Genomic DNA, 27,481 nt, shown 5'->3' on the forward strand with positions numbered 1-27,481 from the left:
TGTCACATTAGCATACAGATGTAGTGAGCTTTAGTCTTTGAGGGCTGAGGTAGCAAATGTGGACTTTCACAAATGTTTCTTGAAGCCTCTCCTTTTTTTTGAAGGTTTAGTGTACTTTTTACATGTTGTGGAATTAATTATCTTGCTGGCTAATTCACAATGTTCCAGCAGATTGTTCATTCTAGGGCTTCCGTTCAATGCAATCTCTTAGTACATTAGTTTGTGGTTGTTCAATTGTGCACAAGGCACAGTTGGCAGTTGAGGAACATGTTACTAATGAGTGCATCTTTAAAGCAGATAGTTAGATTTTGTACCAAATCTTCAGTGAACAGGCTGGCACACAGCGTGTGTGTGTCACTCGGTTTTATTTTGAGGGGGTGGTTGGAAAGCCAGGGTACGTAACTTATTACACACCAGTCAGTCATTGACATAGTATGCTGCAGACATATGAAGAAAGGGGTAGTGTTGTGCATAGTGAGTTAAGTATATTATTGTACATTTTATCGTTCGTTTGTATACTTTATTTCGGTCAAGAGACCATTAAAGTAAATGTGAAGTAATCATACAGTACATTAAAACAACCATTATAAATATATATCTTCAAGTATGCCCCATTGAATATCTCAAAAGGGATATACAGTATAAATACTATCCAGTTAAAAAGAGAAAAAAATGTACAGTACTAGAAGTATGCCAAACTGTACAGTCTGTTTGCTCAGTGGAGTCCTTGGTTTCATGTACCATTGTTCACCACCACTGATAAAATCTAATGTCTTCTGATGCCCAGGGAAAACCTGCGAGATGGAGGTATTCACTGTAGTAAGAGTACTAAAAATTGGGGTTCGCTGTTTTCACAAATTGAAAATCGACTAAAACCTTGCTTAAACAGGATTACTTTTAAGATAAAAATTAATATGGAACAAGTCACAAATAAAAGTACGCCGGATTCAGTCTGTGTATTAGTTTCCAGCAGTGACTTACACACACACCACATAAAAGTTAAAAAGCGCGACACAGCAAATACTGTTGGCATTTGGGTATTCTATTTCAGAAGCCTGAATACATCTTCACAGCACCTGGACCCTAAGTTTTTGCTTAATTTAATCAACCATTTTTGCCTTGCTTTTTAATTGCCTGGACAAAAGCAAAATACATGGAGTTCTGTCTCTGCCTCGGTACTACAGGCGGAACACACTAAAAGGGAGGTGCAGGCTCACTTATTAGAAAATACACGCAATGGGAGGGACCCATGCGTAAATTGTACATATTGTTTCCTGGCTAGTGCCGGTTGTATTTCGTCCAGACAAGGCTTTAAGTTATATTAGTCCTTGATTTGTTTTATAAAATTAGCATTTAGAGAGCCTATAGTTGAGTTCTCATGTGGTTGGACAAGTTTGTGCCCCCCCCCCCCCCCACCCCCCCTCATCCCATAGCTCCTGACCAGTTCTTTTCTCGTTATTGCAGGACATGCTACCTCTGGATTGGTCCATAGACCTATTCTACCTATACTACTGAGTGCTTCCCTAATATGGACAAACCACACCAAATTCCCTGTACCCGGACGCCCCAATACCTCCTTTAGCTCTGACCATTATTAGGCCAGTTCCGGGGTCACCCATAGTAGATGCCAAAATGTTAGGGGTCTACAGCCAATTTTCTCTGTGATCGGCCTCCTCCCCAAGTCCAAGCACAGTGGGGAGCTGTGGGGGAGACCAAATAGCTGCTTAATGAAGTTGTGCTCAGGCTTAGTGATGTTTCTTAAGACTGGGACCTCAAAGTTCAGCCTCTTTCAATGCAGCACTCCTTGGTTGCATTTTATAGATCTCCATGTTCGAGGCATGTGGGCTGCTGAATTCATATCTGTGCATAGATCGCCGCCTAGTGTTGTGTCCGGATGATTGCACATTGTTGTCCTGGAAGAGTCTTCGAAGTATCACAAGATAGGTGGCTCCTCCCTTGGACTACAGTGCGCATGGGCATCCTCTCCATCCTCAGTTTTTTTCCGCCATTGGGTTCGGATGTAATTTCTTAACTCGGAGTTCGGAATCGATTTAAAAACTTTCTAAAAGGCCAAAAGGCCTTCGGGGTCGTCGGTATTGTTATTCGATCGGTGCCGACAACTTTATTCCTGTTGTTTTCTACTCAGGACGTCGAATCTGACCGCGTGGCCTTTTCTACACCGAGGGACCGATCGTCGATGGAACGAAGTCCATTCCAAAGATGCCCCAACTGTAACTCGAAATATCCGCACACAGATAAACACCCTGTATGTAACAAGTGTTTATCTCCAGAACACAATGAAGCCGACTGCTTAGCTTGTGCACAATTTCAATCAAAGAAGACACTTCGGATTCGAAGAGCAGCGAGGCAAACGATGCAGAAGCAAGCGCCTGACCCGGAAAATATCTTTGAAGACGACAAAGAGGTCGTCGAAGCTGAAGACTCAGATCAGCAGTCTGAGCAGGGGTCAGAACATGACTCCAACTACTACGTCGACGAAGAAGAAGACATCGTCGAGGTAGGGGACGACGATCCAGGCATCGGAGCCGTCGAGGACGACTCCGGCGAGGACACTGGGCCAACCGTGAGTACGGAGCCCAGTACATTTACTGATACGCTTCCAGAGGCTCAGGTCGAGGCATCGCCGGAAGGCCTTAGCCAAGATCATAACATCGATTCTATAGCCCCGCAATTTAGCCCGGCTAAGAATATAAGACAAGAGCCATTGGTGCAGCATTACCATAGCTTGGTAAAATCGAAACCGAAAGTAATGGAACCAAAACATAAACCAAAACTGAAAGACTTTACAGTCTTCGGACCGAGAGGTGTGGATCCATCGGAGCCGACCAAAAAGAAAATGGTCGTCGACCCGGCTGGGTCGCATATAAGGGTTGTCGAGCCGAGAGCCAGTACACCCATGGCCACGCCTAAGCTAATGGCCGTCGAACCGACAAGATCGATGTCGACAACAAGCAACACAAGCAAAGGACTCCAGCAGAAGACGGTTGTCGAACCGAAACAGAAAGTCGACAAATCAATGCCGGTGCACACAAAGATACTCGAGCCGAAGGCAAGGATCGAACCGAAGGGGTCAGCCGAGGCAGCAAAACATCGCTCCGAAGCAGCAAGCTCTGAAGACGACACAAGGCCAAAAAGTGGTTATCGAACAAACGAGAACAGTCGGGTCGAAAACAATTACGGCTCCGAAGAAGTTCACACAGACTAAAAAGACTGTTGATACACAGAAGTCCCTCGGACCTATAAAATTTGGACTTCCAACACACGTGAAGCCAAGAGCGGTCGAACCAACAACCGAAATCGAACCGACACAGACAAAAAAGGGGATAACGGGGAAAAGAGCTAAAGCACCTGAAGAGCAAGAGCCCTCAACAGATGAACAGTCAAAACTTTATGTTGACCCCGATACTGGCAGAGTTACCCTATATAAGAGGAAAATCAGGCCAGACACTTACGCTGAGACCTATAAGATACCACTCAAAAAGAAAAGAGTCACTTCTACATCTCCAACTCTCTTTGAGCCTATCAGACCACATGTGCAAGAGACTTATACATATTCTCCCACACACACAGATGAGTATGTTGAATATGAGGATAATGAACTGTACAATTATCCGGTGGACAATGACCAGGACAACCAGAATCAACCATGGTCTGACCCTGTAGATCCTGCAGACTCTCAGCCCATTCCAGACAATACTGCATACCCTGTTAAGACTTCGCCTACAGAGGACACAGCTGCTTTCAATGCATTGATAGAAAGAGCAGCATACAATCACCATGTGGAAATGCATGCATACCCCATTGAGGAAGACTTCCTCTTTGATACTTTCAACACTTCTGAAAGATCAGTCAAAACATTGCCAATGTTAAAAGGGGTGCTTAAACACGCACGGGACATATTTAAGGAAACAACCAGGGCACGGGTCATTAACCCCAGAATAGAGAGGAAATATAGGCCAGCACCAGTGGACCCTACATACATTAAGGGACAGCTGCCTTTAGACTCTTTGGTAGTATCCAATGCACGTAAACGTGCTAATTCTCAGACTACTGGCGAGGCTCCACCTCCAGACAAGGAGTTAAAATTCTGGAGGCTTCAGGCAAAAGGGTAGCTGCTCAAGCAGCTAACATATGGAGAATTTCAAACACACAAGCCCTGTTAGCCAGGTATGACAGGGCATACTATGACACACTAGAGCAAATTCTCCAGCATCTACCTGACCTTTATAAGGAACAGGCAGAGTTCCTAATACAAGAGGAAAGCTAATGTCTAACGCCTCCATCAAATGTGCGCTAGATGCGGCAGACACAGCAGCCAGGGCTATCAATACCAGTGTCATGCTCAGAAGACATGCGTGGCTCCGCATCTCTAGGTTTAAAAACGAGGTTCAGAGCACTTTACTCAATCAACCGGTAAACCCTGATTATTTATTTGGTCCTAATGTGGACACAATATAAGATAAAATGAAGAAGTCTATGGGAGCCTTGCAGTCACAACAATACAGAGGCGTCTCCTTTCGTCGCTCCGGCAACAGAGGAGCTGCAAGAGGAGGCTCAACACCGCAAACCTCATACAACAAAGGGAACACTCAAAACACCTACAACAAAAACAGTAGAGGTGGATACCGTGGCAATAAAAACAAGGGTAGAGGACGAGGGAATAACACCACCAGATCCTCTACCAATACCGAACAGTGACTTCTTGTCACTACCCCCAGACCATGTAACACCGGTCGGGGGAAGATTACAGCAGTTCCTGCCAGTCTGGGAAAACATAACTACAGACAGGTGGGTGAAGCAAATTATCCAGCATGGCTATTGCCTAGAATGAACCTCCACACCACCCAACATACCTCCAAGACACCGTCCTATGTCCGCAGAACACCTACACTTATTGCAGCAAGAAGTCATCAGCATGCTACAAAAAGGGGCCATAGAACTAGTACCCTTAGAACACCAGGGTACAGGGGTGTACTCACTGTACTTCCTAATCCCCAAGAAGGACGGGTCTCTCAGACCAATTTTGGACCTCAGGCCCCTAAACCAATACATCTTATCAGAGTATTTCCACATGCTCACTCTACAGCAGGTATTACCATTGTTGCGTCAAGGAGACTTCCTCGCAACACTAGACCTCAAAGACGCATATTTCCATATACTGATACACCCAGCCCACAGGAAATGTCTCAGGTTTACAATACAAAATCAGCACTACCAATTCAAAGTCCTTCCTTTTGGGGTGACAACAGCCCTGAGAGTATTCACCAAGTGCCTAGTGACAGTAGCTGCACATCTGAGAAGACAGCATATTCATGTCTATCCATATCTGGACGACTGGCTAATACTAGCACAGTCAGCCCAGCAATGTGCCAGCCACATGTCACGCACTATTCACCTCCTGCACAGTTTAGGTTTCTCGCTGAACTACCCAAAGTCCCATCTTCAGCCTGCCCACGTACAACAGTACCTGGGAGCGACTGTAGACACTCTGGCAGCAAAAGCACAGCCAAATTCTGCCAGAATAAACAGCATTCAGACGCTGATCCAAAGGTTCAGGCCCCAACACTCGCTCCCAGCCCGAGTGTTTATGCAACTAATAGGCATAATGGCCTCATGCATTTTCATAGTCCCTCACGCGAGACTACACATGCGTCCGCTGCAGGAGGGCCTAGCACGTCAGTGGAACCAGGCTCAAGGACAATTAAACGACCTAGTGTTGGTGACCAGTCGTTTATACAACTCTCTACATTGGTGGAATCCACAAAACCTTTGCAAGGGACGACTGTTCCAAGAGCCTGTACCACAAATAGTGTTGACGACGGACGCATCCCTGATAGGGTGGGGAGCCCATCTCCTCCACCACACAGTGCAGGGCTTATGGACCACGTAGCAAAAGAAAATGCACATCAACCTACTGGAGCTGATGGCAATTTTTATGGCATTAAAAGCGTTCAAAGTACATCTGTGCAACAAGACCGTGTTGATCCGGATGGACAACATGACTGCAATGTACTACATACAGAAACAGGGAGGAACACACTCTCCACAGCTGACACATCTAGCTCAGAGCATGTGGAAGTGGGCCATTCAGAGAAACATTTTTCTCATGGCGGAACACCTCCCAGGCAAGGACAATCAAATAGTGGATCTGCTCAGCAGACACAGCCAACAGGTGCACGAGTGGGAGATTCATCCCACAGTGCTACAACCATACTTCCAACAGTAGGGACAACCAGAGATAGACCTGTTCGCCACAAAACAAAACGCAAAATGCCAGTACTTCGCCGCAAGGTGCCCACACCCGCAGTCTCAGGACAATGCGATATGGATGAACTGGTCAGGCATATTTGCCTACACTTTTCCACCAGCACCGTTGATACCGCTAGTGGCACGCAAACTGCGCCAGCATTCCATGACGCTAATGCTGGTTGCTCCAACATGGGTGAGGCAACTGTGGTACACCACGTTCCTAGAACTTTCCGTGGTGCCTCATCAAAGTCTACGACTAACACCCAGTCTCTTAACGCAGAGCCATGGAGACATTCAGCACCCAGATCCGCAGCAGCTGAACCTTTCAATCTGGCTCCTGAAGTCCTAGAGTTTGGCTACCTAAACTTACCTCCTGACTGCATGAACATTATCAAAGAGGCAAGGATACCTACCTCAAGAGCATGCTATGCGGCAAAGTGGAAACGTTTTGTCATTTATTGTAACAACAATGACATAAACCCACTAGACGCATCAACTCAAAATATCATATGCTATCTTTTGCACCTACACCGCTGCAATCTAGCCTATACATCCTTAAGGATACACTTAGCTGCCATAGCAGCATACCTTCAGAACAGGCAGCTCCTTTCGCTATTCAGAGTACCTGCAATTAAAGCATTCATGGAGGGGCTCAAACGAGTGATCCCCCCCCAAGACACCCACCTTCACCTGTCTGGAACCTAAACGTTGTTTTAACCAGACTAATGGGACCACCTTTTGAACCGCTCGTGTGAAATACAATTTTTAACATGGAAGTTGGCTTTTCTCGTAGCGATTACTTCGCTTAGAAGAGTTAGTGAGCTGCAAGCCCTAACTTACTTTATTAATCTTTATTTCGGCGTTTGCCATAAAAGATGCACATAAAATTGATACAAGCAAGAACAGACATCAATGTTACATCAAATCGACATAGCACATAAACAGAAAATAAAATGCATCAGTGTTCTATATAACAATCCAATGAGCCACCAGTGATTCCTTAAAACAATCAAAAATGTTACTAATTTTCAATTAAAAACAATGAATCCAGTAAAACTAGAATCTTGCATATAGTGACATAACACAGAATTTTTAAGACAAAATAGCACAAGCAGGGGCTCAGGAATGCGGTACCCTTGGAATTAGGAGCAATCTCTTGTGCCATACTGCTTCTAGAAATTTGGCCATTGCAAACACAGTTGCTTTTGATAGGTCAGTTTTAAGAATTCTAAAGGCCTCAGAGCATTTGCGGAACCCTAGATTTTTACATAAGGGGATATCCCAAAACCTTCTGGCCGCAGTGTAGGCAGGACAGAAGAAGACTAGATGCAGTTCGTCTTCAAGCCTACAATTGCAACCAGGGCAGCTTTCCAGGGACTGCTGTTTCCATTTACTTGTAAATGCTCTTAGCGGAAGAGTACTGTACCGCCATTGGAGGTATAACTTCCTGGCCAGATTTGGAAAGATGTCATCAAACACTGACTCAAAGTTATAAGAATCTTTCACCCCGAGAAAAATATTAACCAGAGAATCAGGGTGTGTGCCCTGTGTACGGGATGCCAGGTTACATGCATAGAAGGTTGCCACCAGATGTTTACGGGACAGACCCTGGCATGCCACTTCAGGTTCGCTCCACAGGGACGAAAGGCCCAGCCAGGCAAATTCAGTTTTTATGTATTTAAACCACGAAATGTTCTCTGTAGCAGGAAGAGCAAGAATTTCCTGTAATTCCTGTCTATAATTGACTACCTCAGGAGTGGACCATAATCTTCTCCAAAAAGTTAAAGGTTTTACACCCACCACTTCATCCAAAGGCTTCAGATCCATGTCCAGCCTAAGAGGCAGAAGTGGTGTGCTTACCGGCAACTTTAGGAGTTGTCTCAGAAACTTATTTTCTAGAGTGACCAGGTCTTTTCTACAAGCGTGTCCCCATAGTTCACTACCGTAGAGGATTGCTCCTCTGGCCTGGAGTCTATAAATCTCCAACGAGGGGGCTAGCGGCCTAATAGATGATCTGTTGGAATTTACTAGCCTGATTATTCCCCCTGTTAATTGCCCCAATCTGAGCTGTGACTTAGCCTGGTGATCACCCCATTCCAGTTTATCATTAATGGTCACGCCCAGGTACTCGAACGTAAAGACTATTTCAAGTCTATTCAGGCCTATAGAAGGATTGGGTCGTGTTTATTTGGGGGGATTAAAGATCATGAACTTAGTTTTCATGGCATTTATTTCAAGACCATGTTCTCCACAAAAAGCCTCAAACCCCTCCAGAATGCGCTGAATCCCCATAGGGGATTTGGACAGCAGCAGGGTGTCATCCGCAAACATGATTGCGGGCACCCTGCTGCCGCCAAGCCTAGGTGCATCTGTGTTAGTGACATTGTTTAAAAAATCGATTACCCCGTTGACAAAGAGGCAGAACAGAGTCGGTGCAAGAACACAGCCCTGCCTTACCCCTCTGCCAACGGGAAATCGTTTGGAAAGGCAGCCCATCCTCCCGCACCTTACCTGTGCATAGTTGTGTGTATGTAAGCGAATGATGATATCTAGAAGAGCGGGGGATGCCAAGTTTAGCAAGCCATAACTATTCAAGAACCATTCATCCAAATTCACACAAATAGGGTCGTGCTTAGGACAAACCCTAAATTCATGCCAAAAGTGGTATCCCACTTCCACATCAATCACGCAATAGAACTGCCAGTGTTCTTCCCAAACCCACAGTCAGTACCTGAAAGGGCTCTACACACACTAGATGTTAAGAGGGCTCTCCTATATTACATAGACAGGACAAAAGATTTCAGGAAGACAAAACAGTTGTTTGTTGCCTTTTCTCCACAGCACAAAGGCAACCCCATTCCCAAAAATGGTTTAGCGAGATGGATAGTTAAGTGCATCCAAATATGTTACATTAAAGCTAAACACACTTTAACAGTTCCCCCAAGAGCGCATTCCAGACACAAACTGGGGGCATCCATGGCTTTCCTAGGAAACATTCCTCTAGAGGAGATATGTAAAGCAGCCACATGGTCTACCATACATACGTTCACCAAACATACTGCGTAGATGTACTCTCTAACAGCAAGCAGCTGTAGGACAGGCTGTTCTCAAAACTCTTTTTCAGACTGCTGCAGCTGGCACGGGCAACCACCGCTAGGGGAGAGACTGCTATACATTCTATGCACAGATATGAATTCAGCAGCCCACATGCCTCGAACGGAATATGCTACTTACCAGTATGCATCTGTTCTTGGCATGTAGGGCTGCTGACATTCATATCGGCCACAATCCTCCCCGGTGCCTGTCGCAGCTGTAGCATTCACTATTACTTTCTAGCATGGACATCACTTACTGTATCATACCCCATCTCTGCCACAATGGCGAAAAACAATCTGAGGATGGAGAGGATGCCCATGCGCACTGTAGTCCAAGGGAGGAGCCACCTATCTCGTGATACTTCGAAGACTCCTCCAGGACAACAATGTGCAATCATCCGGACCCAACACTAGGTGGCGATCTATGATCAGATATGAATGTCAGCAGCCCTACATGCCAAGAACAGATGCATACTGGTAAGTAGCATATTCCAACTGGGCCAACAGGCTTGTGGAAAGAGTTCCTCAATAGCTTAGCCAGCCCTTCTGTTGTCTGCGCTAACTTGAGGCTTTTTTAAATTTATTTGTGTCCCCCTTTCAATTTTTTCCGTTGGAGTGAGACCTAGATATTCGAATATTGGTACCCTCTCAAGCGGAATGCAGTTCATGAGAGGTTAGAATGTGTTGAGCGGCTGGGTTGAAGACCATATATTTTCTCTTCTGTATTTTGATCCCCCTCCCCTGCTTTTAAAGAAAACACCAACACTATTCAGGATCCTCTGTATGCCGATTGGTGACTTGGAAAGCAAGAGAGTATCGTCGGCAAACATCATTGCCGACACTTTTCTATGCGCTAGCTTTGTTGCTTCAATGTCCTTCACCTCGTTCAATAGATCAACCAGTGCATTAATATATAAGCAGAACAGGGTAGGTGAAAACACGCAACCTTGTCTGACTTCTCTATTAACTGCAAGTGGTGTGGTAAGTTCCCCATACCTAATTTGGGCATAGTTGCCTTGAGGCAGCCTCCTGAGCATGTTTCAAAGATAGAAGGAAACCCCAAGATTGCTTAGTACAGCCCAAAGTTTTTCACTGGGTACCAGATCAAAAGCGGCTTTTAGATCCACAAATATTAGATAGAGACTGCCACTCACCATTGACACTGTTTTTCAGTAAAGATGTTGGAGCCTAAATATTTGATCAACGGTTGAGATGATTTTCCTAAAACCTGCTTGGAATGGGCTAAGGATTATGTATTCATCTATCCAGATCTGGAGATGGTTCAACAGTGCTTGGGCAATTCTGGGTTACATCAATTAAACTGATGGGTCTGTATTTAATAGGCAAAAGTGGTGAGCCTTTTTTATATACTGGGAGAATTTCAGCTCCAGCACATGTTGTGGGGATTGTCATTCCTTGCAATATGGCATTAAATAGAACCCACAGATAAGGTCCCCAAATTTTTGGTTCTGTCTCAAAGTGGTCCCCTGGTATCTTATCCAGCGCTGGTGCTTTGCACAAGCTATTTTACTTATGACACAAATTACTTCTGTAAGAGTTATCTCTGGGGCCTCTATATGGGTGTTCTACTGTGGGATTATTGCTTGCGCTAAGGTGGTACCCTCAGCCTCCAGTATAGTGTATAGGGCCTGAAAGTGACCCTTCCAGATGTCTGCCGTTAGATTAGGCTCTAAAGCCTGCTTTCCGTCACTACAGCCCGTATTAATTATGTTCCAGAAGGCTTCCATATCATTGATTGATAAATGGGTCTCTCTGAAAAGGGCCCTAGCAATCTCCCAGGTTGTGTTTACTAGAGTAATGGCAGTCTCTGTATGATACACTCGTTTATTTATAATTTGAGTCCTGTCCTTCGGTTTAATGGCATCTATCAGAGCCCGCTTGGTCGCCCAACATAGATTAGCAAACCAAGACCGCTTTGCCCCCCCCTCCTGAAGAACCTATTGAAAAAAATGTCAACCAGCCAGGTTAGTTGTCAATATTTCGTGGGTCTTAGCGACTCCAGGTAGAGAGTTAAAAGAATCATCCAAGGTTTTGAACTTTTCTATTTCTAATAGGGTCAGGATGAAGGTTTAATATAGGGAAGCCAGCCTTTCTGGAGATTATTCTATTGCCGGCCACCGTATTTTTCTCCTATCAATAAAGAGTATTAATCTACCGTCTGCTGATTATGCCTGTTATGGTCGAAATTTTCCCCAGGGATCGACCACTCTATCTCCACAATCTGACCGTTCTGATCGCGGTCATGTCGAGTCAGGACATCAAAGTCAACAACCCTGCGCCACATCCTGCTTTCTACCAGGATGTAATCTAAAATGGAGGACTGACCTACCCTGTTATGTTTGCTTCCCTGGAGAGTCAGATTGTGTGTGACCATTGAAGGCTCTTGAATAGTAGGTTAGGTGAAAAGATTTGATCTGGAGAGCCTGCAGTGTCCATTCCCTAGTTGGCGGGGTGTTAGGCTCAGGGATTGCCCATAGCAAATCTTCTTTTTGGTGAAGGTAGTGATAAAACGGGCCAGTTGTTCGATGGTCAAAGATTCTTGACTAAGCCTTGCAGGCCTGGAATGGACATTAACCCATGCTTATCTACTGTTTGGTGCAAAAGTAAGTAGGATGCTCTAAATATCATTGGAGAAAGACTCCAAGTGCTTGGCCATACAACCCTGGTGGGTGCTTCCCCATATACATAGGCACCCAGATGGCCTACCCTTTTTCCTTGTAGTGGGAGCTATTCTAAATGCTGCAAACCCCTTTCGCAGTACCTCCTCCATTGCCCATGTTTCCTGAAACATACATACATACATCATATTGGTCCACAAAGGCCCTTCAGTCAGGGCAGTTCAGTTTACTTTTGAGGCTGGCGACATTCCAGGATAATATCCTCAGCTTGGTTTTTGCATTGTATTTTGCTAGGTTGACAGCCTGGATGTCAATATTGGGGGGGCAATTCTTTCCTCAAGGGGTAACTAAAGCACTTTCCCAATAACCTTGTTTGAACACCTTCCCGTTGTACAGTGTTAACTTAGGGACTTGAAGCTTCTAATGTTCCTAATACACCGGCTTGAGCAAGAGAATTGGGGGAACTTGCATGCAAGCCCGTTAAATTATCACTTTGGTTCAGACTCTTGACCATATACCCATCCAATCTACCTTCCTTGTCCTTACTCCTTGGTTTTATTTCGGGATGCGTCTCCGCTACTTCCACCCCTGCCCCATGTGGGGTACTGAGACAACGCCTCCCACTGATTGATATATCCAACTCCATGGGAGCCCCTTGGTAGGTGATCACCTGGTCAGGGTTATGTTTTAGTGTATACATTTTCCAGTGAGTGCCAATTCCTATGATTGGACTGGACTCATACCAAGAGCATAACCCCGATTTAGAGCTAGCCATGATAATTTAGTTGTTCCTGTGTTCTGTTTTATTTCAATAGTTAAAATGTAAGTCCAACATACTTTTACATCACGTTTTAGCAAACTGCTAAAGAGTAATGTTCTTAGAGATTACATTTACTCTGGTATGGGGAGTTCAGCATGTAAATCTACTCTGAACTAGCTGTTCAGAGTGTGCACATTCAGGGTTCAAAAACACAAAGGAAATGAAAGATTTAATTAGGTATGTTTGAGGTTGTAATTATATATATAAATATATATATATATATATTGAATATTTAGGAGGTTCTTTCTTTTTTCTCCAGGTGACCATCCTCGACAAGACAGCATGGATTTCAGTAACGAATGGGGAGACCCTTCTAGCTGTCGCTGTGGAGACCGGCTTAAGCCACTTGAGCGGAGGGCCGCACGCCAGCATCAACGCTGCCTGGCTCATTCATTGGTTGGGACACCAAACTATATTGCACCAGAAGTATTATTACGGACAGGTAAGTGTTTTGTATAAATCAACATTACGCCACTGTACTGTTTAATTGAACATGTCTCACATCTTGCAGTGAAAGATGACGGATGGAAGCAGTTGAGGTCATTCACTAATCTGGAAGTAGGATACTGCCTTGACATTGTCAGTTAACATTTACATTTTTAGGTCGAGCCTAGCGCAGCGCGCATGCGCTGCTCTGCGAGGCTTCTTGTAACTACTCTGTGTGGGTCTGACTTCTCCCACGCATTGGGTTGGCTTTTTCGTGTGTTATTTTGTAATCATAGCCTGCAAATGGCTAAAGGTGGATGCATGTCCCATCTCTTTTCAAAAGGTTCACTCCCACAGCGTTTTTGCTGGCGGGAGCGAGCAGCAGGGTGGCAGCTGCAGTGCCTATTGTCTCCCTTGCACCACTTCCCTTTGTCTCCCCTGCACCACTCCCCTTTGTCTCCCTGTGCCCGCCCCCACTACTCCTCTTCAGCTGCTTGTTTATTTATCTGGTGCTTCGCAGCCCTGGAAGGACACCTACTCCTTCATTATCTTCCAGGGCACCCTTTTCTCACTACATTTTTGTCCGTAATGGATTTAAACAGCTGCCCATCTAAACTGTGGAGTTTACCAACCTCAATTCATATGTTAAACTGGCAATTCAGTCCTGGTAACGTAAGTAGAGCATTTGGTGAATACAGATCAGGGTGGCACAAAAAATAATTAATTTGGGACAAGTAATTCATGCAATCCAAACATTTATCTTGTGTTGCAGAATTGTTATACCTAAATATGGGGAAAATGTGAAACTTGATAAATAGCTCAAGCCATTACAAAATGCTTCACCTCCTTCAGCGTGTGTGTGTTTTGAAACCTAAGCCAACTGCTGCTGAGCGAAAGGCGGGAAACTATAGGCTTCATAAGGAAAGAATGCGGTGTTCCTTGAGCGATCGTAATGTGTGCAATTCAGACTAGAAACATTCCTAAACGGCCTCCGTACCTGCCACATCTGAAAGGTTTGCTACATAAAAACGAATACCTTTGCCATGTTTCTTTTCTAATTATTTATTTATTTAATGTTTTATATAGCGCAAACCAGACCCAGAAAGTAGGTGTCAGAGTGCTTTACAGTTCAAAACACCTTCGATATCCGCAGATATCCAATTGTTTCACATCACAAACATGTCTATGTATTCAGTAACGTTGGCATATATTTATTTAGCCCTACACAATACATATATAGTGCAGAATAATAGAGTTCAATAGATTACAATCAAGATTGTTCTGTCATACTTGAATTTACAATAGTATTATTCTTGAGTTCTTCTATATCCAAGCTGGTTATAGTATTGTTATGTTAAGAACACATTGTTCGTAATGGGAGAAATTTACCCATCAGAAAGGACTTAGTCTCCTTGTTGAATCGTGGCGTATATGTGATTCTGCTGATATACGGTGGGAGCAAATTCCAAATCCTTGGTGCAGTTCCTGTGAACGCTCTATCGTAAGTTTTTTTCTTATGTAATAATGCTGGTTTCAGTAGAAAATCTTCCGCTCCTCATGATGGTCTAGTTCCTCCAGAGAGCGTAATTTTATGGGCTAAGTAGAGTGGAGTTTTGTGGTGGATTGCCATGTGTGTCATGCATGCAATTTTTAGTTCTATTCTTGCCTCGTATGGTAGCCAGTTGATTGCTTTCAGATGTGGTCATATTTATTTGCTCCAGTTAGATGTCTGATTGCTCCTTTGAGACAGGCTTTTAGGGGAGCTGTTGCGATCTTAGGGAGACCTGATGGAGTTGCTCATCCATATTAAATTCTTGATATGACCATTGCCTTTACAGCCATTTTCAGATCCCCGGGCACAATGAGTGGCTTCAGTTTTCTGAGGTAATTCAGATGAAAACGAGTGTTTTTTGCCATTGTGTTGATGTGTGCTCGCTTGTTTGAATCTTTGTCCAGTGTAATACCAAGGGATTTGGTTGAGTCAACTATCAACGGGGTACAGTTTAGAGCTGTGATCAACTTGGTCCATTCTTTAATCTTACTTGAGCTTTTAGGAGGGGGGATAAAAAGGAATTCAGTTTTCTGTGAGTTGAGCTTAAGATGATTGTCAGCTAGCCATTCCACAGTTTTCTTGAGTGCTTGGTTCATGGTTTTTATCTCCTCCAGAGATGCTATCTTCATATCTTCACCGAAGACCCCCACACAGCCAAAGCCAATCTCCACAGAGGAATGAAGGCCGTCGCAGACTGGATGAAGGACAGCAGGCTGAAGCTGAATTCAGACAAGACGGAGGTCCTCATCCTCTGACCCACCCCATCAGCCTGGGACGACTCCTGGTGGCCCACATCGCTAAGCACCGTCCCGGAACCCACCGACCACGCACGCAACCTGGGGGTCATCCTCAACTCCGCCCTCTCCATGACCAAGCAAGTCAACGCCGTCTCCTCGTCCTGCTTCAACACCCTCCAAATGGTCCGCAGGATCTTCAAATGGATCCCACAACACGAGAAAACCCGTCACCCTCTTCGCCAGCACACTCGACTACGGGAACGCCCTCTACTCAGGAACAACAATTAAGCTCCTAAGACGACTACAACGAATCCAGAACGCCTCGGCACGACTGATCCTCGACGTCCCCCAACGCAGCCACATCACACCCCATCTGAGATACCTACACTGGCTCCCCGTCAACAAGAGGATCACCTTTAAACTCCTCATCCACGCACACAAAGCGCTACACAACGCCGGACCTACACACCTCATTGACCGACTCAGCTTCCACACCCCCACCCGCAGCCTCCGCTCTGCCAGCCCCGCCCTCGCCTCAGTTCCTCGTATCCGGGAAACCACCGCCGGCAGCAGATCCTTCTTCTACCTCTCCGCTAAGACCTGGAACACTCTCCCTACCAGCCTACGTCAGACCCAGGACCTGCTGGCCTTCTCAAGACCGGGCTCTTCGATTAGTAGCAGCCTCCCCCCCCGTGGGCTCGAGAAATGTACTCGCCCGCTCGCAAATGCGAGTCAATTTCTTCAAGGGCGAGTCAGTTTTTAGGCCTACTTGACCGGCCTGGCGAGTGAGATCTGTTGCTGTCGCAACCAGAGTTTCCATGCAGCTACTGCAGTGCCAGGAGAAGGCTATAGGGGACAGCATGCTGAAATTATTACGTGAAAATGCGGGAAAACCACAGGTGTTGATTGGCGGATAGAAAGTAGGCCTCATCAGGCCGAGCCTGTGTTGCAATCAGCCTATCGGGTGATAGAAGATAATTTGTGCCCTCCCGATACGTGTATGCTACGCATGTTTACACGCTTCTCATTGGCTGATTACAGTTAGCCGCGGCAAGATATACTGCCAGAGAAGCGTGTAAGCTGCCTTTCCAAGTCCCGGCCTGCACATTCAACCACAGGAAAAGATTTGTGGACGGCAGTGAACTCGCAGAGCACAGTACGGCTGCCATATTCCGTAGGTGGCCTCTCCACTGGCCGTAAACTATGACAATCACTGGAGTCCGAGCAGTGGCGAAGTTCTCCTCCTGCACCCCGGGTGTTGTCATCCAGAGAGGACCTGTAAGTGAAGCGCTGCCCGTGCTCTGAAGTAAGCTACAGCCTGTCAAGGACAGCTCAGTCTCACAGAGGAGGGGCCCTAGACGGTAGGTGCGCTTGGATGGGGTCAGTTCACCAGCCACAGGTTCAGGGGTTCTTGCTCCGATTGTAGTGCTGGGGTGGGAATTCATGGCCGGTGCTGTGGGGCGGGGCGGGACGGTGGGGCCTACCGCACCTACACCAGCCATGACTTGCATTGCATTTACAGTGGATTTTCTCTGAGCCTCTGTTTGAAAACAAGCTGAATGTCAAGCACGTCTTTTTTTTCAAATGAACTCCAATTTTTTTTTTTGTTGTAATCTGAGCTTTGTTGTTTCAGTGTGTAATTTCGCAGCCGCCCCTCTAGCATTACATGGCGGACTTTTCCTACCTCTAGCCTCGAGTGTACTAATACTATTTTCCTACACAATCATCTTTGAAATGGAACAGTTTTTTTATTTATTCTCACTGACTGTTAACTGCGAGCTGCGCATTATGTCTACGCAGTTGGTGCCAAATTCTCTCTTCGGCGCAGCTACTGCCCATTGTTATGCATGTGAGGCTGAGATAGTGAAGCATTTACGTGCACCATTCTGAGCGCCAGTGCAGCTCTACAGACACCAGTAAAAACATGCACCTTAAGTCCATCTCTCTCCTCTCAGATGACTCCGCTCACCTTGCTATTAATTCATTGGTACCAAAAATGTCAAACAACTTGAATTTTCTGCAGCCAGTAAAGAAACGTAGCTGCCCAGGAAAAAGAAATATGCATCCATTTATTGACTCAACAGTGTGCGTGTACTTTCCCCTTGTCACTGTGCGTGTGTGTTGTATTTCTTACTGACAGGCCCAACTAACTGCGTCACACAGGCTGTACTAGAGCTTGAATAGTCTGAGCAACAAGCTTGACCCTGCACCATCTGCCTTGGCCTTTCCAGTAGGCTGAGTAACTTGATTCCTGTGTCATGGGGTGGCATCTAAGAACGGGTGCCGCAGCTAGCACATTTCCGGCAATCATCTACAACATGAAGTACTTCCCAGTTCCTCAGTCCCTTGTGAGTACGGTCCTTCTCGGTAAATCACTGTAAATAGTGTTCTTTTACTGAATTGTACAGTAGCTGATCAAGCCAAGGTGCTGATGGCCGATCGTGTAACCTGCAAAGAAAGAGGGGGAGGGGGATGGGAGGGTGAGCAAGGTGGGCCCATCTCTGGTTAAGAGTTCCCAGGCTACTGCATCATCTGCTCTCCCATTGTTCATTTAGTTATTTTATTAAGGTTATGGAGCCTGGGTCTGCATTACAGTCCCGCACTAGTTTATTCTGCTGCGCCTAAAGCACATACAATTATTAGAGTGCAGTGAAGCAGAACTCAAGTTGTCGTCACAACAGCCTGTTAACCTGCCAGTATTACAAAGCTGTTTATGCTATTTGGGAGGCTAGGGAAAGATCCTGCAGATGTATGAATAGAGAAAAGTAGCAAACTATCGACAGGAAGAAAAGAAAGAAAAACGAGAAAGTGGTGAAATAGATTGTGTGTGGGAGTGAAACAGGGTGGAAAATGGGTAAAAGAAAACTAGAGAATGATGAGAATGGAAAAAGTAAAAGGGTTAAGGAAGATGGGGAAATAGACAAGAGAAAAGAAAAGGACAAAACAAATTTGGAGACATGGAAAGAAGAGTGAAGCAAAGAGAGGAGAGAGGCAAGGAGAAAGAAAGCAGTGAGAGATGAGAGATGTGACGGAAAATGAAGATGTGGAGATAAATATGAAGAGCAGTAAAATATCAAATGGGAAATGCAGAATGCAGACCTGGGAGATAAAGCACAGTGACAAGGGGAAAGCATATGAGTGTGGACAGCAATTTCTAAGCTAATAAAACGACTACAAAGAATGAGAACGAAGATTCCTTAAATGCTAAGCTTGCCTTCTCACCCCACCCCTAGACCTGGCTCCACCGCTAGTGCACAGTTTAGTGGTGGTGAATACCTGCACTTATTTATTTCAACTTAAAGAACTGTCTATCGATGATCCAACACCTGGCCCACTAAATAGATACAGGTCTTAAAGCATGCATCTTTATCCCCATGAATTTGCTGTTTACAATTTGGTTTGCCAATGTTTGTTTTCTTGGGTTGTTGGCGCTGAAAATGTTTGAAGAAAATTTGTATGCAAACAATTTGTGGGTCGAGTGCATTGATGTTAGGTCTAGTAGAAAATTTTACTCACTCGACCTGCAGGTCAAGTAAGATTTTTTAGATTTGTCGAGCCGAGACCCCCACGGGTATGGTGCGCGCTTTAGAAATACAGTGATTGGTTGATTGATATACAGCTGGGAGTCGTCAGTGTACATGTGAAAGGAAATGTTAACCTTGTGCAATACCTCAATTAATGGTACTACGTATAGGTTAAATAGTGAAAGGGATAGAGTTGATCCTTCTGGAACCCCAATTTGAATTGGAGATGGTGGGGATAGCTTGGAGACGATGGGGATAGGTTGTTGTTTACCAGGGATCTATGCGAACTGTCCTCTAGGAAGGAGTAGAACCACTTCAGTACCGTTCCTGACAAGCCCATTCTATTTTCCAGGCTTTCTAATAGTTTAGGACGGTTTACTGCGTCAAATGCTGATGAAAGATCCAGGAAGATCAGGAGGCAGGTTTAATTCCGGTCTAGTGCTCGTAGAACATCTACTATGTGTAGGATTGCTGTTTCCGTATTGTGGTTTGATTTGACCCCTGATTGACAGTCATTTAGTATTTCAAATTCAGTAATATGTTGACTTAGTTGATTGTGCGCACATTTTTTGAGTTCTTTGGCTAGTAGGGGAATGGTTGTTACTGGGCGAAAGTTGTTTGGGTCGGATTGGTTCTCCATAGATTTCTTTAGGAGAGGGATGACCTGACCTGTTTTTAGGCATTCCAGAATTGAACCTTGGGCAAGCGATCCATTAATTATCTTAGACTAGTAGGGAATGACCATGTGGTTGCAGTAGGGCCAGCATTTTGATGGTAGAGGGTCATTGTAATGATTATTTGGTTTCAGAGGTAGTACTATTTTGGTGATGTCATGCTGATCATATAGTTTGAAGGTAGGCCACTGGGCATTATTTGTGTTGGTAGGGTATTGTTCCTCCCTTTATCATTTCTTAGGGTTGATGCTTTTTCGGTGTTATTCTTGAGCTCTCTCTCCACTGAGCTGGCTTTATCAGTAAAGAATGGTGAAAAATCTTCACAGTTGAGATCTGATTTAGATTTTAATATCTAGGTTTTGGCTAATTTGTTTGATTGTTCTTTTAGTAGATCAAAGAGTTTCCTCGGTCTGTTCTTCACGTTTTCAAGTTAATTTCTAAAAAATTCTTTTATTGATTTACGTACGCTTTTATTGTTGGTTTTCCTGGTCATTCTTAGTAGTTTTAAGTGGGGGGACGACTGAGTTGTCTCCATCTTCGCTCTGTTATTCTGAGTTCACATCTTTCTTCGTTAAGTGATCCGTTGAACCATGAGTTTTTATCTTTGATCTGTATTCTTTTAAGTTTTAAGGGGGCAACATTGTCAATTATTTTAGATATCGTACGATTGTAGTGGTCTGTAAGCTCGCTAACGTCCGATAGATCAGAAGGGGGTTGAAGTTTATTCTCTACCTGCATTGTTAGTCTCCAAATTCAGGTTTCTCGTCTCTCTCATCCACTGTTTGGGTTTAATTGGTTGCAAGATAGTTTTCTTTTTTTTTGGCTGGTATGTGGAAAGTAAGGATGTGATGATCAGACCAGTCGCACGGAACGATTGAAATTGCTTGGATCGTATATTCATTGGAGATGATCCAGTCTATTGTAGCTCCTTTGGAGTGTGTTGGTAGGACACATGCTTGTACTAGTGATTGGTCTGCTGGAAATTCTTTAAGAATGTTGATCTGATTATCTTAGATGTCGTTCCAGCGAAGATTAAAGTCTCCTAGGAAAATATCATGGAGTGAGGTTCTGAGTTAGTTGTAATAATTTCCAGTAGATGGTCTATGAAAGATATGTTTTTACCTGGGGGGGGCGATAGAATGTGTGTAGTTTGTAAACTTGGTTGTCTGTGAATCGTGCTGTGAGTCCCAGGTATTCACGTGAATCTATAGGGTCTGAGATAACTTTAGAGATGGTGATAATAGATCGGTGGATATGGCCACTCCTGCTGGTCCATTTTGGTTTTCCCTGCCTGCCTCTACCCAGTGCTTGCATGCACCCCGCTGCAGGTTGTACCTACATTCAGAATGGCAACACATATGCTGGCGGGGGGCTGTGCATACCGGCGCAGCAACAGATTGGCAGAAATATCTAAAGGCACACAGATGAAGGTGCGTGACTTCCACCACTTTTTAACAGGTGTAGGAGTTAAGGAGCTGTGATGGGATGATGAAGGGCGCAGAGCGCAGGCTTTTAAACGATCACTCTCATGACTTCACTTTCAGAACACAGCTGATCTATTGGTCACAGTAATGGGGTGTGTCTCGGGGTGCTAGGTGTGCGCCCTGGTGTTTGTTGGTAGCCACATCATCTGCAGTCCAGCCGAGCTGCCACAGCTGCCTTCCTGTTAGGTAGCAGTGCTTTCTTTTTTCAGTGCTGCTACCCAGTGCAGCTTACGTTTTCGAGCTCCCTCTTTCTATTTTTTCTGGGTATTTTCTTATCTTCTGCTCTTAGAAATGCCTGAACAACAAGCGGAAGCCCGCGCCTCCCTCCACCTGGTCCGCACTCTGTAAAAATGCAGAAAGCCTTCCCTGGTGGAATAGGACCACTGTTTCAACATTGCAGTTTGCCCAGGCACGTTACCCAACCCCTGCCATCTGTAAAGCGTGAAAGGGAGTAACTTCTTCATAGCTTCACTCGGGCTGCCAGTCTCGACACCCCAAATCACACTGCTGTCTCTGTTGCAACCCTCAGGACTGCTCCAAAGGTCATGCAGCTGGTATGTTGAAAAGTATGGCGATGCCACAGCAATGCCCGACCCTGCACCGTTCAAGTGCCGAATAACTCCAAAGGGCAGGAAGGTGTAAATTACTGCCACCAATTCCTGCATTCTGTATGTTCTTGAGCACAAACCAGATGTTGTGTCTTCACCCCCTACCCCCTCCCCCAGCATTGCCTTGCCCTAGAACCGTTTATGGTCGGGCATGCAGAGCACACAGGCTCAGGACAAGGCTACTCTCATCAAACCCTTTTGCATAGTTTTATAAGGCAGGCTTCAGACCTGTGCAGCTACACTTGAAGACTCATTTGACGGTGACAATTTGTGGTGATCCGAAATTGAACATACACTAAAGCAAGCAGCAGTAAAGTCCTATTTTTAATTGCCATTTGCTCCATATTGAAACGCATAACGTGGGTTTCGTGTACAGAATAGCGAGATAGATCAGTAGCGAATGGTGCCTGCATGTGGCGAAATTTCATTCATATATTGTATATTTTTGATTAGAAGGGAGCACCCAGAGCTATTACCCGCGAAAAAGAGGCTGTGTTTCACCCAGCATGCCATAAAAAATAAGGATTTCTTGAAAACAGGAAAGCAGCCCCATAAACCCGTGAGTGGTACATGTGTGAGGACACAATTTTGAGTCTGTCTGTATGTTTTATTTTTTGGTGCAGCCATGTTTACACTTTCAGTGCCTGATAGTCTGTCTTCTTGGGGCGTCTTAGGCGTAACGTCTATGCAACTACTTTCTAAGTGCATGTCAATGAATGCCTACCACATCTCAGCGCTGCTCTAAGCACAAAGCTTCTGTGTTCAAAAACAATAGACGTTGTAGTACCCAGTATAATGTGCTGTATTGCTAAATACTTATAAGGTCTCAAATGTGAGACCTGTTGGCTATTCCAATGCTTGTTCTCTTATGGGGGTTGCTCCCTTATTGAAAACTTCAGGAGCCAGACACATTTTCAATTAAACATCATAAACACAAGTAATTTTGGAATGCCAAGGAATAGTCCATGCAACCTCGATGCTAATCACTGTAAAATGGTGCAGTAGCATGCAGCTATACATATCGCTGTTTATAATAATAAATGCTTAATGGAAGAGTATGAATTCCTTCGATTTCTCTATACACTTAATGAGAGATTATCAATTATGCCCAGTTACCACTGTTATACTAATTTGAGGTGGATGGAGAACAGTTCAAAGTTTCATAAATAAAAAACAAAGTTAATATGTTGTTGCCTCACTTGTGGCCCAAGTGGCATGCTTTCTACCTGTTATGGCATGTACCGACCTTTAACCCAGTTGTTTTCTTGTGAAGACAATATCTGGCAATATGTAACCTCTTTTTCCTCCCCTTGTCAGTAAAAGGTTAGCTTTCCCTTCTAAGATCATCATAATTATTAGATGCTGCAATATTACTGTTGGATCCAACTGGATCCGAGGGTACTCTTCTGAATTTCCAAATATATCATAAAAGAAAAAATTATGTTCACCTCTATTTTTCTGTGAGAGTCTTCGTGTAGAGGCTGCTCAGCAGATGAGTTACTCTTTTAAGGCCACCATTAATCCAGCACCTCAGAATCACCTGCACACCCCAGTCCCTCATTTTATGTTCCACTGTTTAATTTGGTATTCCGTTTTTCTAAAACCAATCCTTGTACCCTTTTTTTCTGTAGCTTTTTTAATCACATTACAAAGGAGATTTCTTTACTACAAATGTGATTCTCAATCTTTCGCTTAAAATGTGTAACTACTATGATGGGAAAATTTGGAGGGTAGGTGAATGTTCCACATGTCTTTTTTACTTGTAAATTAATCATTTCATGGACAGGTGTCCACTGCAGAGCATGATGGACTTCAAGCTTTTGATTGTAAGACAGCATAGACTGTTTCTGGCCACAAAATGTCTTTGCTTCTCCCGGAGGTCCACCTTCTTACATAGGCTTAGCTGCAGTCTCCCTACTAAGAGTTACACAGGCTGCTTCTCTAAAGCTATGGCAGTAGGTGATTAAGGCATGGCTGATCAATGTTCGTTCCCTCCAGAAGCGGTACAAAAGGGGGTGGTGATGGACGGAGCATCTGAATCAATCAAACACTCACACCCAGTCAAAAGATCTGGGTTTAATCCATCACCGTTCTTTAGCTCACTCTGCCACCCCAGTTCAGACATGGCTATATGCAAATCAGTCTGACCCTGTGCCTCATGGGAACAGTCCAGCCCGAACTGCCAAGCCATGTCTTCCCTGGACCGTAAACAAGCTTCCGAGGACCAGTTTCTAGAAGCATGCAGTATTCATCCATGATCTTCTCCGGGATGAAAGGCCTGACATATTATTCGTTACTGAGACCTGGATAAATGCCTCGTCTAAACATGAAGTTGTTCTGGCAATTGCAGCTGGGTATAAAATTTAGAATGCATTTAATGAAAGGTTTGTTCATCTGTTTCCTTTCATCGCTGACATTTACGAAAAAGTCACTAACTATAAGTGAGAAAAAACTAGAGCTTGCCCAGCAGTCACAACAAATTAGCCTAGGTGCGCCTGCTTTAGAGAACATGTTCTTGTGCCCCAAACTTCCTTTCCCTCTCACCCACTTTCTTTTAGTTTATCCAATCTTAGAGCAACAGAACGTCAAATGTCAGTGGTGCTAGTATTGTAAATTCAGAGCTCTCTACGCCGCAAGCGTTGGGCCTGGCCCAATAGTAGGAGACATCTTAAGACCATGCCGGAAATGGAGAAGTGAAGTAGTAGGGTGGAGAACAATCTCTTAGAGATCACTGTGTGGTGAGGGGAGGAAAAGCTAGGACAGTGGCACCAGAGGAGGAGTCCCCGTGGGGGTGACAAAAGGGCAGAGGCGAAACCGGATTTGCCTGATGATCTGGGTCCAAGTGGAAGTTGTGAGGTAAGCAGGGGAATTCTGGATTGTGTCATGCCCTGGCACACCTGTGGGTCCTGAGGAGGATGAGGCTGGGAAATGCTGTTCTTACCACCTAACATTCAAAGCAGCTTTGAGGGCGGTGCAAGGCCTGCAGGAGACCCGAATACTGAGAGTAGTGAGCAATTGCTGCTAATGGGGTCGTGGAGACTGGAGCGAATGTGAGCTAGTGCAGTCACACTGGAAATGCTAGAAAATAAACTTTTCGTAATTTTGAGGATTTGGTTAACAGATCCCAGAGAGACTGTTAGAATCTGAAAACTAAAGAAAGCTCATGATGGCGACAGCTGACTGCATATCACAGTGCATTTCAGATCTCCCTCCAATGGTTCTTGAGGATGACCCACGTTTTATGTTGGTGATTTAGTTGCTGTATAAACTGGAAAAGCATCAAACAAAAAACGTATACGGATTTTCTTTCCAAGATGCCATTTTCCCATTCAGTGATGGGTAACAGGAGGAACAATAGTGGTAAGGTTGCACAGACCATCTAGACAGTTATATGTTACAAAATGACTTGTTGGCTACCACGCTGCTGAAGGGGAATCAGTTACATGACACTGTTGCCAAATGGAATATATATACAGATGCATTTTCCTGTCTGGCATGCAGTTTCCAAAAGCTAGAAGAGAAATCTCAGAAATGTCAGCAAAGGTAGGCAGTGGGATATTGGGATTCATGAGCAACGATGGTAATGACACTTCAGCAGCATGCGCCTGCTGTTCTCATGGGTAAAGGGAGATACATGGGTGCCAGAGGTGATTGGTGATGAAAGACACACATTTACTGATTTCTCGGGGTGTTTGTTCCCTCCTACTTCACATGGGTTTACTGTGTATTACATACATATTGATTAATATGGTTCCTAAAATATTATTTGCATAGTGTTAACATCACATTGCTGAAAATGTACACTTGATCGTTAAATGGCTACTCTACGGTAAGAAAACTTTGAAAATGTGGTCTCTGCACTACAAAGGTTGCAGTCCAGTAAGTAAATGGTATATTAATTTTTTTAATGGCCATGTAGAAGCATTTCTTGCAATTCATGGTACGTGTTTTCTTTGCAGGTTATACACAACTTTGTGACTGGTGGAGTGTAGGTGTTATCCTTTATGAAATGCTGGTTGGACATCCTCCTTTTATTGCTCAGACACCCCAAGAAACACAAATGAAGGTAATTCCTTTTCTAATTCAAAAAGGGACAAATAGTCAGTGTGTTTGTTGTTGTTTTTTAATTTTTATTTATTTATATTGTGGGCATTTGTAACACTTTGTTAATTCTAAAACAAACACACACCTAATTATGCTGCACATTCATTCGAATTGCTAATCCTCAGTTTATTCAAACTTTTGAGGGCATTTTAGAATACGCAATGGAAAATACCTTTTAAAATAGCAGTACATTTAATGAGATGCAGATACATTATTGCAAAACTCAACATTGAGACAAGAAATACTTAAAGAACTTTATGGACTCTGAAACTGCACAATTATGGGTTTCATCATAGCAAGAAAAGACCCACAGTCTAAGTTCAACACAGAGAAACATCTGTTCTGATGGAGACTTCTAATTGCATATTCGTCACCATCTCCCTAGGCACCAGACTATACCTGGAAACCTCTGCAATAGCTCCTATACGCCGACAGGTGGTGCCAACGACCTAAACCACAAATTGTCTGGATGTGACATTCCAGATGCATATAAGTGCCATGTGCTGGTGGCAGTTCCTTTTTTTTGCTGACCCTTCGACATGGGCCTCGGTTTCCAATTTGTTCAGGGTTTTACAAATTCTTTCACCATTTACAGTGACAGTGGGCAGGGATATCTGAAAGAAACAGGTTAGTATTAGATTCCTTACCTTAGAATATCCCCAGGCGTCAGTCTGGATCCGGAAACTTTTGCGTAGCAGTACCCCTGCGCGTCGGTAGGCGTCGTCTGCAGGCAGCCCCTGGGGATCCGCGTCCGTCGTTGGCGTCGTGCGCCGTGATGACGTCGCTGGAGTATATAGACGTCGCCTCCGCGCGCTGACGTCAGTTCTTTTTTTTTTCCGCGCCAGTTAGCGCAGATCCGAAGAGCAGTATTCCGGTCTTTTGACCAAGTTTTTTGATCTTTTTGATCTTTTGAATCTTCTACGGTGCCGGTAGGATGCCCGTTTTAAGAACTGTGACGACTGTGACCGAACGATGTCGGTCACGGATCTTGACGAATAAAGCTAGGCGGGAGCTGTCCCGCAAGCTGCTCGAGCTCCAGGTGTCGGCCCCGCGTCGAGAGCGGTCCCGGTCCGGCCGGAGGTCAAGGGAGCGATCGAGGGAGCGGTCGCGGAGCCGTCATGGGCGCTCCGGGAGTCGTCACCATTCTTCTGGTTCCTCAGGTAGGAAGCACAAAAAGTCGGGGCGTCGTCATCGTACCCCCCGACGCTCGCGCGATGCGGCCGGGGGTTCAGGTGGCCCCACCCCGCGGCTCTGCGTGAGTCGCCGACGCAGCCTGCTCCATACCCTGCGGTCCCTGGGCAAGGCGCGTCGCCTGAGGAGATAGAGGCGTTCCTCGTGGCCATGAGGGCTCTTTCTCCTCTGGCAGGTTCTGCGGCGCCTTCGGGCCCTGTGAACCCGTCCGGGGGCCCTAGCGGCTCTGGTGACCCTGCCTCGACGCCGGCGGGTGCTCCGGCACCGCCGACGGCTCCGAGCCCGGCGCCGCAGGGGCCCTCGGGGTCGACGCCGGCTGGTCAACCGGCCTCTCCGGCGCCGATTCCATCGGGGCAA

At 45.1% G+C, this 27,481-nt stretch overlaps 1 protein-coding gene across 1 annotated transcript in view; it reads left to right on the forward strand.

The window, feature by feature from the left end:
• LOC147672519 (serine/threonine-protein kinase LATS1-like) overlaps positions 1-27,481 on the forward strand; it is a 118,020-nt gene that overhangs the window by 50,031 nt on the left and 40,508 nt on the right. Inside the window, exons 3-4 of the mRNA XM_086947974.1 lie at positions 13,084-13,266; positions 25,789-25,895. Coding sequence (XP_086804100.1) covers positions 13,084-13,266; positions 25,789-25,895 — 290 coding nt within the window. The remainder of the gene's footprint in view (positions 1-13,083; positions 13,267-25,788; positions 25,896-27,481) is intronic.

This window comes from Lissotriton vulgaris, unplaced genomic scaffold (genome assembly GCF_964263255.1).
Source record: "Lissotriton vulgaris unplaced genomic scaffold, aLisVul1.2 SCAFFOLD_490, whole genome shotgun sequence".
In the NCBI taxonomy this organism is placed as follows: Eukaryota; Metazoa; Chordata; class Amphibia; order Caudata; family Salamandridae; genus Lissotriton; species Lissotriton vulgaris.